We start from the raw sequence: 12,925 nt of genomic DNA on the forward strand, positions 1-12,925 counted from the left end.
GAAACCTCAAAAATAAAAACTACAATACAGGGGGAAAAACAATGGAATGCCTTCGCATAAAGGCTAATTAACTATCGATTGTTTTTGCTAGAGCTTAAATTTTTTCCACTGATTTTTTGAGTGAAAATTATTACATGGCAATTATAAATGCCTGGCAATGGGTTTGCAATTAAGCATGCATGAAACCACAAATTTGCATTAAAAACGCACGCAGTATTAGCAACTGAATCGAAAATAGTTTTTATCTACAAATGCGTGCGTACTTTTTAAGCTGATTAATAAAAATGCGAAAATTGAACGCAGGCTTAATAATCCTTCGGCAGCTTGGTTAAATTACTAATTAAAAGGGGAAATTAATGTGGGAATAGCGGGGAAAAATCCCAGCCTGTCCTTGCCAAAAACGTGCCAATGCATAACAAATGATTTTAGTTTGCCACACTTCGGTTGCTCCACTTTATGGCAATATAATATGATAATTTCATCAGTAATCTAGGCTGAGGCTTAAGTAATAATTAATTTTATTGATCGACAGCAGCAATAATTGCCTTGCTTAAGATTCCAAGAACTTGTGATAAATGGCCTGGTATTTGGGCAACCATTCATCATGTTTGTTGGCTTGACAAAAAACTAAACAACTATATTGCGTATACGCAGTGTGTGCGCTAATGAGCCTTAATTACTACACCCGAAAACTAGGCAACACTTTGCTGAAAATTTAAATATCCAAACACACGCAGCTGGGAAAATGGGCCTGGTGGTGTGAGCCTGTTAACTTGTCTGGATCGTCAACACCTACGGCACTTGATTTATGACCCACTGAGCCGCTACCTCCACAAATTCCAGAAATTTGCCCCCCAGCGCTCCAAATCTGCAGCGAAATGAATTCGTGGAGCTGCGCTACTATGGCTGCTCTATGCGGCACTTAATGGTAATGCATAAAAACGCACTTAAATAATCCCACGCAATTAATCCAGCATTCCGGTGTCGTATTTTTCTTCCTTTTTTATTTTTGCTTTCTTTACTTAATTGGTAAACATTTTGTTACACTTTTACGAGCGCCAAGGTGAAGGCAGCAAATCAGCCATCACTCTGCGCCGCAGCAAAAGCAGAAGTCGCTGCTTGCTGCACAGTGGAGTTTGGTTAATGGGGCAACTTTTAACAGCGTTTACACACACCCATCCACCCATCCATCCAAACCAGCCAAACCATCTAGGCGCACCACACGCACCCAATTTAATATGGCCATTTTATTGTTGCCCGCTACTTGCCTTTGTTAATTAAAACACAAACACGTGCAGTACGCATAAAATATTCAGCAGGGAGTCCCCACCTTATAAGGCCACATGCCATATCTCTATCTCCACGCATAATATATAGAATGATATCATGCCGTTTTCACTACACTTTTTATGGCCCACCAAGAGATTGCTATAACTGGGATAAAGCTGGGATAAATTAACCATCGAAAGAGAATATCAAAACCATATCACATAGAACATTTAAACCTAGTTTAAAGTATAATCTGTGCCAAAATTTTTGAAACCCACAACCGAAATATTGCACCCGAAATAATTGCACGCCCACAATTTTCGCTTAAATGCAATGCAAATTTAATCCTTTTAGCAAGTCGTTTTCATTACATTAACGAGACAAATAACATTTTGGTTTTATCAAAATATTTTTTCAAATTTACTTTCAAAGGGCGAGAATAATAATAATAATAAAAAAAACCAAACAAAATGCCCAGTTCGTGCTCCTTTGGCTGTTTCATTTTTTTTTTATGCCTGTTTGTTTTAAGCGGCAAGAGTATTTCAGTTCTGCTTTTTTTACATGCCGCGGCAATCATATTCGTTTATCCGCATCCATATCCCTTTTCATGTTTGTTTGCTTGCTGTTATGTGCAAAACAATTTCATGTCCCGTTTGTGTCCTTTCCTTTTTTTTTTGTTGCTTCTGGTTTGCTGGTTTCGTTGCAACATTTTATGAATGCCAAAAATGTGCGTGTTTCTGTGTGAAGACGGCCATGGCTGGTTGCAAAATGGGTTGATGTGAAGACTTCAACTGTGGATATATTAAAAGGGTCTGTTTTTTGTTAAATAAAACATGGCACAGCTTTAAATTTGTTAAATGAGCAATTGGTCGCCTTTATAAAAAGGTAGATCCGTTAAATATTTTAGGAAACGCATTTCTTCAGCTGCACATCTGTTTCATTCTTAGACCGCTTTCAATGCCAAAAATATGCAAAATTCTGTGTTTTCTCACCGAAAAAAAGGGCGGGTAACAAAAACATGAAATGCTTTCGTCATGAAAGATGCAAAAAGCGTCGACATGCCAAAGGATATTGTGTGATGATAAGGGGGCGGGTGGCCCCGCTAAAAAATAAAAAAGTTGAGATATGGTTATGCAAGAGAAGAGAAAAATCAAGTATACGCAGCGTCAGACAAATGCAAAGTGGCAGGCAGCAAAAAGCGAAAGGAGAATATTTGAGTGCGAAGGCATCATGAGCTCATATGTGTGTATGCTTATGTGTGCGAATTCCACAAACATAAATATGAATATTCCGCAGCTTTAAGCCCGCACTCTTTAATGTGCTGAAAATGTGAATTAAATTGAAATGGGTGCGACGGATGGGTCTCGAGTCTGCTGCTGCATCTACATCTACAGTTCGCAATTCATGGTGGTCGAGGGCCTGTCACGTTGTCTGCGGTCGACACAACTGAAATTCACCTTGAACGGCCACAGAGATGATGTGTCCAGTGCAGTTGGGCAGTTGGGTCGTTGGGGCAGCTGCCACAGACGACCGCAAAAGAGTTGGCAGAAATCTTGATGCAATTATTCATATAAAACGCAACACGCACGAACTGTAACGAAACGAAACGGAACGGAACGAGCCGGAGATGCAAAAAACTCTCTCAACGAGTTGAAGGTGTGTGCCCAGCGGCAACATCTGCGACCCGATCCTCTGAACCTCCGATCTTTCGGATCTGTCTCAACGCCACTGATCCTCCACTGACAGTTTTTCCTGGGAACTTGGGCATGGGCATGCGCATGGGCAGGGAATTCAGAACACCGGCCCCAATGCGAAATTCATTTGTCATGCTTATAATTGTCCCACTCCGTTTCGTTCGCCAGCCAAATTGCAATTTTACGGAGCAAGCTCCGAGTATTTTTTTATTTTTTTTGTTTTTAGTTTTATTTTCCTGCTGCTCTTGTTGTGCGTGGCCCGCAGATTGGCCAAGGCAGCAATTTTAATGAAAACGTTTTGGCCCAGCCCAGCACTCGAAAAAAAAACGTAATACAATATAAATTCATTAACGGATGAGTTTAGCTGGACGTAGTTAAATGAAACAAGCTCCTATTATTCGATACTTTTGTTTGTTTCTTTACGGATTTTCTCATTTATATTTTCGTAACACAATTGGCTTGGCCATTTTCGCAGTGCATCCCTTAGTTTGCGTCTGAGATCCTGGCCTGCCTTCACGTAGCCCTTGGTTTTGGCCGCCGCCTGTGTGTGGGGCCGCCTCGATTGCTGTCAGTAATTATGCTTAATTTTTGGCTGTTTGTTTGTATTCCTACGTTGTTGTTTTTTGTTTTCTTTATTTTCTTACTCCTCGCGAAAGCAAAGCGAGCATTTTCTTGAAGGCGCAGTGAAAGGGCATTCGAGGCAGTTGAAACATTTATTTCGGCTGGCCAAGAATTCGGCATCCATTCCAAGGGAAGCCAGCCATCTCATGGCTTTTGTCTGTATTAAGTTGTTTGGCAGCTGCTGCCGCTTTTGCTTCCGTTGGGATAAAAAACCCCAAGGATGAGACTGAGGATGAGAACGAGAACGCGAACGCGAATGCGGATGATGATGCCCGGTTGGTGCGTTGTTTAAAATTGAATAATGCCCGCTCATTTGGTTTTATGACATTTCGATAATGATGATTGTGTGTGTTGGCTGCGGCCTTTGTTCCTCGGCTTAACTTTATAAGGCAAACAAATTGTTGTAATTTGGCCGCAGCGCCAAGAGTTAAAGACCGCAAAAGTCAGAGTCAGTTGGGCCAAGTCAGTCGACATTGACGGGGTAATTCAATGCAGCGAAATCGTATAATTCCCAGACAGCGGCGATCAAAACGCGCACAGAGGAGCAAAAACAGAAAAAAACACAAGAAAAAAGAATACAATCCGAGGCTGAAAATGAAATCGATCATGATTGAAATCGAGCAGAGCAGCTTCGCTTCGTCTGCGCGTCTGCAGCTTCGAGAGGGCGAGTGTTTTGTGAAACATCAACATTTTGACAGGCACACAAATCCTCTTGAAAATGAGATTTATAAAACACAGGCCGCGCTGCGGCCGCAATAAAAACCCGGCGAAAAAGGGCAAAGTCATTGTCAGCCGAGTTGCGCTTGGCTGCGAAATCTCAAAGGCAAACAGAACAACAAAAAATAAAGAGGATATACCAGCACAGTACTGGTCAAATTAATAGAATTATATGTGACTACCCAGAAATTAGTTCTAATCAATAACAATTATGGATGCAAAAGACTAAACTTACAAACATTCTGCTAAAAATATAAAAATCCTGGTTATTTGTATAATGTTTAACATTTAACAGTGATATTCAGAAATTCGTCTGATTATTCTAGATAATTACTATTTCTGCGACCTCAAGTGTGTGTGGATACACCTTTAATCGGGCAGCTCGAGGGGGGCACAATACCGATGTGGTTTAATGTGTAACATGTAGCCAGGTCGGACTGTCGACGGTGGTGGACCTGTGGAGCTGCGGACCGTGTTGTTGCCAATGTTGCTGCCTCATGTTGTCGCGGTCTTCACTCAGGTCCCGACTCGAGCGTATTTATTTTCATTTCGAAGACATTGTAGTGTCATTTCAGCGACCGCAGCATGAAAAGCAAATAAAAGGCAACAACGCAGCATAACACAACACAGCGCAACACACCGCCTCGCATCGCATCACATTGCAACGCATCCCGTCCGATCCGATCCGATCCAATTCGATTCGATGCGATTCAATTCCAGTCCGAATCCGAATCCGTGGAACAATCCGGGGCTTTGCTGCAGCTTTTAATTAAGCCAAAGAGCAACCAGTTGCTTGGACGTCTTCGTCTCGGCCAACTGAGTGAAAAAGGAAAAAATACAAAAATAAAAAGATGAAAAGAAAAGCAAAACACAAAAGAAGTAAAAAAGTCAAGAAAAATAATTTATCTGCCGCCGCTCGCGCGTGTATATGTATCTGTTTATCCGTATCCGTATCTGTATCTGTAGCTGTATCTGCGCCCGCCAATATGTATCTCTCGCCTGACGATGTTGCATTTGCTTTGTTTGCTCAAGCCTCAGTTTTAGTATCGCTATCAGTCGCAGTCACAGTCCCAGTTGCTCTGCCCTCATCGCTGTCCCGCTGAGCCAGCAACACCCCAGATCTGTGGGCTCACCGTGCGTTGAGATACCCTGGACTAAGGGATTTCTAGGGTATGTGGCATTGTTGACTGAAGAGAACCAGCAATTGTTAAACTACTGTTTCAACTTTGGCGTACCATTCATACTAAAGTAAAGGTTTGAAATGGTAAAGTTGCCTTTTCATGTTATGCGAGGTATTGCCCATTCGATAGACCTACTATGGCGACTACTACTGGATTTTTTTTTTTAAATTTTTCGCAAAACCCAATCCAAAGTCAGAGCTCAAGCTCAGCCGCCCGGCAGCATCTCACGTTCATGCGTGGCCACATTTTTTGCAGCGCTGCCTGCGTTTTGTTCGTTTTTATGGCAATAATTGCAACTTGATGACTTAATTGCGGATGCAACTTGTTTTCCAGCTTCAACCTCAGCTCCGCTGCGCGTATGCCTGGAAATTGAATTTTTCCACCTGGTCTATCCCCGTCTGGCTCTTTCGTTATTTTTTTTGTTGCCCCTGCCCGGCCCATTTTTTAAGCAGGATATGCTTTCATTACTATAGATAGATAGCTGGTAGATAGATTGTGGCTGTGGAGAGGGGTTGCGGAGAGTGGGTCGCTGCTGCAATTTTCCCCATTGCATAAGCAAATAAAAATTCATTAATTTATGACTGCCAACGGGCAGAGCAAACCGAAGTCGCAGTCAACCCCGGACTTCTCCTCCGCAGTTTGGAGTTTCGAGTTATTTTTATAATCGCAGCAACGTGACATTTATGCGAGTGTTCATGTAAATGATTATTACGTGCCGCAGACTGAACGAAACCAAACGACGGCACCCCGCTGTCTCCTCTATAGAGCATTCTCCCCGCACTCCTCATCCAACCAACCAGATCCAAGTTCCAAGTTCCCACTTCACAGAGTTGTTTGCCCAAGTAGATTTCATTTGATTTATTCGCCCCAGCAGCACTATCTCCCGCGCCCCTTGCCATCTTCTGTGGCAGCGCCAAAGTAATTTTATGTTTAATTAAAAAGAATTCTGCGTCATTTGCTTGGAGAGTCTGCACTGTTTGATGGACATTTTTGCTATTCACGCTGCTGCCGCGTTGACTTGCCGTCGATTGTTGCTTGTGTTTGTGTTGCTGTTGATATTTATGTTTAATTATAGTTAACATGTTTTGTGTCTGTAGGTCTTTGTAGGCAGTGGAGGGTTAAATGGAGGCAAATGGGAATGTCTATGTCTGTGCACGACTTTGATGTTCGTTTTGTAATTACATTGCGTGGGCCATATTCAAATCGAGTTGGGGTCTCTGATGTGTGGACCGATAGATACAGTGCGTATCGGAGCCTTAAGACGGCTGTCTGTCAATCACGGGGCTAAGTTGGACAGGTTAGTTATAGACTGTTGATAAATGGTGTTTTTCCGGTAGTAATAGCTCTTAGGTAGTTTCAATTGAAGTTATGCAATCCTTTGCCTTCTTTCTTTTAAATGCTAAAGAGCATTGCAATAAAAATATTATGTTATGAATTTATGAGGGCAATAAAGTACTCCGTGAAATTACAACTTTTAAAAATAAACATAGCATATGCGAAACATACCGCAACCCTTGAAAAACATCGCATACCGCGATTAAAACTTTCTCATCCAACCACTTAACTTTGATTGATCGCCGGGCAATCAAATGAACCTCATTTGTAGCCCCCAAAGCTCTTTTTATTTAAACTGCAATTACAGGAATTCAAGACAACAAAAAACACACAATTTAATTAACATTTCTCTTTCCCCTTTATTTCTCGTTTCAGGTAAGTTGTTTAAGCCAATGCTCGAAAAAGCCAAAACCTTCTTCAGGCCATATCGAAACGTTTTGTCAGACATTAAAATCGAAACGTGGGTTAAATGTAAAACGTAAGTGACTTCAACTTCCACCGAAAATACAAACCAACCGACGACTTCCAACTCGTACAAATGAAATGTTGTGCGGGGAAAAAGGGGAATCAAAAATTGATAAGACCCGCCCCGCTACGTAGGGAGTTTAAAAACTCATTTAGTGTCCAATCAAGCGGCCATAAAATAAAGTCAATAAATCAAGCATAAAAGTAACAAATGCACGGGCAGTTCACAGATAACACGCACACTCACACACACACACGCAGACACACTGCGATGCAGATACAGATAGACACCCATACAGATGCATTCGGCTGCATTTCAATAAAAATTCGATACGTTTTGAGGTTGGGTTTGGTGTTTTGGGTTGGGGTTCCTGCCGGACATTGAGATGGGGTAGCCCTGTAGTCCTCCAACTCCAACTCCTCCTCTTTATCAAGGTGTGATGATCACTTGCGTGCCATCGGCGCCTGACTTGCATTTCAGAGCATCGGCACCTCCAACCACTTTATCCCCACCTATGCTCCCCCGATTCCCCCAACTTATACAAACTCCCCTTTGAGAATCAATAAAAATAAATCGAAATGTCACAGCGCTGCATGTTTTCTCAAGTGTGAGGTCCCGCAGTTCTCAATCTTCCGCCATAAAACACACACACGAAATAGCTTTGGAAAACTGTAAATGACTCTGTGGACAGGCAAATTCATTGGAAATTCAATCTGCCAACTAACGCTATATATATTAATTTCACAAAATTGGAAATTAGTCGCCCTTAAAGCGATTGAATTACCCAACAGTGGGCGAGATGCAAATGTGCAGAGAGAAAAATGCACCTACAAGAAATTCACCACAAAGTCATAAATATGAATAAATATTATTAAAATTTAAACTATATGCCAATCTACACGATATGATATTAGAGCATAAATTCGAATGTTTCACACTACACACACCCATTCTAAATATGTTAATGTTTGATATCGATATGATGCCAGATCGAACTGATTACATTAGGGGCAAGCAGGAAAGATGAAAAGCATTAATATGGTAATGGGTTCCCTTTTTCGCTGTGTGCGTTTCGATTCAGAAAAATCAACAATCGATTGTTCGGGGCCGCACATAAATCGCCGAAATGAGAAATGTGTGGCACACAGCATCGCAGCAGTGCCCCACCAGCGGGGGTCTTCCCCCTGCCTGCCCCACCCCGCCGTGCCCGCCCTTTTGCCAAAAGGGTCCAAGCCCAGAGCCAACGACTGACTATCCACAAATTGGTCGTGTTCAGCTTTAAATCGTTTTACGTAGTTTCCATCGAGACAAGTTTCGCGGCCCCGTAAATGTTTGCCAAATGTGGCGCTGTTTGTAAATCACGCACGCTGCAAGTTGCACGCAACCGTCGTCGATCGATTACCGCTCTCTTTCGCTGCCCATCTACCCGTCTCTTTCTCAGTCGCAGATTCGACCGGACGGCGGCCCCCCACCGCCATTTGGATCGCCGGAGTATGTTAATCTTGGTCAGCCGTGACTTGGCTGGAGCCCCTCCCCGCCTCCCGCTCCATTCCAGCTCCCTCCTCTTAACCCATACCTACCTCCTCACATGGGTTAAAATTTATGCGCTGTTCAAACGGCGCGTAATAAATTTGTTTGCTCTTCAACTGTGTGCGCGCATGTTCATTGAAATTGTGGCAAGAGAGGTGGTGAATGGGGTGGAGGGGGCAGGAGTTGGAAAGCGGTACCACCAAACCGAAACGAAAGCAGGCTCAAAACCCCAATACGAATTCCAATACCCAATGCAATCCAAACCCTGTTCCCAATTTCAATCTGTGTTCGAAGTCTGGTACACTAAGAGTAAAGAAAATAGGATCAACACTGGAACCAACCAACCAACCAACTTTAATGTCCTGCAGACAATAAAACTTTAATCGAGTTCCTTATTGAAAGGTTTTAAACCGCTTTTCAAACAGAGACAAAGTTGCGTTTTGTAGACTGGAAGGTATACATAAAAATCCTTCCATGAAAGTAATATTACATTAAGGATTCAAAATCGAAGTCTCCTATTTCTATATGCGATTCGCTCTGCTAATTAAATCGCGATTTGCTCAGTGTATTCATTGCATTGCCGCCAACGGCCACTTCATTTTGTAGCTTTTAACAGCGTTTCAGCATTCTTCTGTATTTGTTTATCTAAACGTTTTATTCATTTGTGGGGCTGCTTCTGCTGCCAGCGTGTTGTGTTCTGTGCTCTGGAGCTTGCCACTTGGAACTTGCAGCTTGGGGTTCCCGTGGCACATTGCTTTATCTTTTGGTCAGTCTTTTGGCTCTTGCAGTTCGTGCTGCCGTTCCTGGCGGCCTAATTGATGCGCACTTGGCTGGATTGCTGGTGGGATTCCGAGCCCCTTAGTGCTCCCCCCTAGTCCCCTAAGAAGCCCCCTTAACCCCCTAATGCCGGAGTTTTGCTGCGCATGCGCAACATTCACACTTTGCCGGCTTCAGTCGCCGCTTGTCGCTGTTCGCCCGTCGCCATCTCCGAGTTGATTGCACATTTTATTTGCGCATTTATTTGCATTTTTTCTCACACCCAAGTCCAGTTTGGTTTCACTACGGTTCGGTTCGGTTCAGTTCAGTTCCGTTCCGATCCGTTTGGTGCCCCTTGTTTGTTTTGCTTGCCAAAGCCAATGCCAATGCAATTCAATTGTCTTCTGAGTGAGCGCTTTCCGTCTTGGCCCTCTTCATTTGTTTGTTTGTTTTTCCAATTCTGTTGCTGCTGCAGTTGCAACTGGGAGGTTTTCTCATGTTCGCCGCCGACTGATGCCGCCTCCTTTAATAGTTCATTTCGTTTGCATTTTTATGAAGTCTTTGTGTGGGTTGTGTAATAAATTTAACTCAAGTTTATTTATGTGCCATCGCCGAGACATTTATCACTCAATTTGAAGGCGTAATTGGGCGCAAAACGACAGGAGGCTGCCATAGGAGTCGTCGTCGTCGTCTTCGTCGTGGCTGTTGTCTCCTCATCCCGTCGCAACGCAACTCAACTCAACTCAACTTAAATCAACTCCGACTTTGCCTCTGACGACTGACAGCCGATATGGCATCTGTGTTGCATATTTTGCATATCGTTATGCAGTTTTCCCTCCTCTTTGCGGTTGCAGTTGCCGATGCAGTGGCTCCGCTTGATTGGCAATGCCGTCTCTGGAGTTGGCCAAAATTGGATGATCCCCGGTTAAGGGGACATGATCTTAACGGTTCTCCAATCGTGTCGTGTGGGGACAATTTCATTTAATTTACATATGCGCAGTTTTATTTTCTTCCTTCGAAGAGCTGTCAAAGTGGAGTAGCTTTTGACACCTGGCTTGGAATTTATGGAAATCCATTTATTTGCTGCAAATAATAAAGCTTAATCGGAAATGCATTGTTAGTAATATATGCAACTAAAATAAATTATCTAAAAGCTACCATTAGAGCATCCGATGAGAAATTGTCACCGAAATATGCAAATAAATAACCATTTGGCGGAAATTTTAGTGCATACCTCACTTAGCAGCTCTTCTCATGCATTTTGCCAAACTCCACATACACATATGTCAAGTTGAATGGATCGAAAAATGTCCAAATTAATTTACTGCTTCATCAAGCATCAATTTTGGCATTTCCCTCGAATTGGTTCGTGCGCCACCAAAAGCCAAACGCCGGCAAACGGCGAATTTCCAATCCGAAATTTTATAGTTTGAATAGAACAATGCCACATTTCGCCACACTCACACACACTCACACATTCACCAGACATTCAAATCTGCTTAACAGGAGCGATACACGGATAGAGAGATACTCGAACACGTGTATTTTGGCACCTGTTTTTGGCCATCGCAGTGCAACAATGGCCAGCAGCGCTGAAAATGTCGTTTAGCAACCAGAAACCATTTTAAACAATAAATAAGCAATTTATGCCACAATGCCAGCGGGAAATGGGAATGGGATTGAAAATGGTGGGGCACTCAGTCTGACTGGCTGTTGTGTGGCATGCAAAAACTGATACAAAAGAATGCGACGAACATTCAACACATTTTGTAATTTCATTTCGTCCTGCTGCTGATGGATAGTTGAAGGATGGCAAAGGGAAGAAAGGATAAATGAATAAACTTCTGCAGTCACCAAGATGCTGAAAACAATCGCGACACTTGGTGCACTTAAATTTGTTTTACGTTTTTTAAGCACTTAAAATCAAAGTGGCAAATGAATGCATTTAAGAAACAGGGTATCTCCCATTTGTTTATGTCTACCTCGCCTGCAGCAACAGTGCTTTTGACCGAAAATCGTTTTGCCCCGAAATTGCAGTGCTGATTTCTTTTTTGTATAGTTTTTGGACTTGGACTACGATTCCGTTGCGCGGCTTCCGTCTGACATTTGTTGCTGCTGTCTGATTGCCCGCAAAAGACTAGTAGCCATAGTGGCGCTATATAGACGCGACGTGGAAACAGCAGCAGTAGCCCCAGTTCCGCAAATGGAGGAGCAGAGTGGTGCATGGCATAGGGCATCATCAGTGGCACATTGCATCCTCACACATAGCGAGCGAACAAAAAATCGAATTTCCCGTGCGGACTGATTCGATTTGGCGTTGCAATTTCACGCTGTGTTATTGCAAAGTGGCTGCAACTGTCGGCGCCAGGAGATATCCACCAAACACCCACTCTACCGCCCACTCAGCCACCCACCAAAACCATCGAACCACTCTGCACCACCCGGCCGTGGCCATTTTAGCCACTCGGGCGATGCCAAAGCCACAGAAACAGAAACGGTAGCCTCGTGTGCTGGCCCAGCCAGTGGGAACTCGCTCGTTCAGCTACCAAAATAGCAATTTCGATGGCGCACAACAATGGCCAAAAACGAGCGGACTGCAACGAAAAATACCGAACCGTAAACGAAAAAAATCTCATTTAGTGACGAATTAAGCGCCAAAACAGACAGGCGATTCAGTTTGTCAGACAAGCGCTAGACACCGACATGGATACTCGTACACGTGCACTGAGCGAAATGTTTCGGTTTCATGAGCATGAATGTTAACCATTTAAATGTACAAAGAAAGAAAAAAAGATGTAAAGTTATTGAGTTGTATATGCACAATATTCTCAGAGGATATTGCTTTTGAAAATATTAAAAGTCTGCTTTTGTTTTTGCAGTGTACTGTTACGGTATTGAGTCCAGGTTGAGGTCTAGGTCCCCGTTTTGGGTTCGGGATTGGTATCGCTTGGTCAGCGAGCGGGATGCGGAGTGCTGTCAAGTGCAGAAGGACGAACGGTCGACAGTAGATGACTCGGCACTATCTATGGCCTGGCATCGATTGGTTTGCCATGGTCTAAACTCAACCCCCTGCTGCTGGCCCAAACCCTTTCCTTTGGCGCCGCCGACTCGTTTGCTGTTTATGGCCTTAAACGCCATTTTGTGCGCACTCATTCACGCCACGGTTTGACATTGCCATACTGTTGGAGCGTACTTCGTACTTGGAACATCCCGAACACCCCCTTCCTGTTTCATTGTTCGTCTGCCATGGGATCCCATGGATCCATTGTCTGCACGGGCAGGACCCATCCTCGCGTAGCCATCCTCATCCGCATCCTCATCCTCATCCGCTTCCTGTGCGCGCTGCACTCCCATTC

At 43.5% G+C, this 12,925-nt stretch overlaps 1 protein-coding gene and 1 long non-coding RNA gene across 10 annotated transcripts in view; one reads left to right on the forward strand and one right to left on the reverse strand.

Annotated features, from left to right (window-relative positions):
- LOC6729061 (sterile alpha motif domain-containing protein 5) overlaps nt 1–12,925 on the forward strand; it is a 152,629-nt gene that overhangs the window by 57,029 nt on the left and 82,675 nt on the right. Inside the window, exon 5 of one of the 9 annotated variants that reach the window (XM_039295208.2) lies at nt 7,193–7,772. The exons of the other annotated variants lie outside the window; for them this stretch is intronic. Within the exon in view, the coding sequence (XP_039151142.1) occupies nt 7,193–7,303 (111 nt within the window). The 3' untranslated portion in view covers nt 7,304–7,772. Of the gene's footprint in view, nt 1–7,192; nt 7,773–12,925 lie in introns of those variants that run through there. 9 annotated transcript variants of the gene reach the window in all.
- Nucleotides 1,472–3,303, reverse strand: LOC27209335. Its single transcript, XR_001601324.3, has 3 exons — nt 2,727–3,303; nt 2,262–2,371; nt 1,472–2,060 (listed from the first exon to the last, which is right to left on the reverse strand). It is a non-coding gene; the product is annotated as an uncharacterized LOC27209335 (long non-coding RNA).

This window comes from Drosophila simulans, chromosome 3R (assembly GCF_016746395.2).
Source record: "Drosophila simulans strain w501 chromosome 3R, Prin_Dsim_3.1, whole genome shotgun sequence".
In the NCBI taxonomy this organism is placed as follows: domain Eukaryota; kingdom Metazoa; phylum Arthropoda; class Insecta; order Diptera; family Drosophilidae; genus Drosophila; species Drosophila simulans.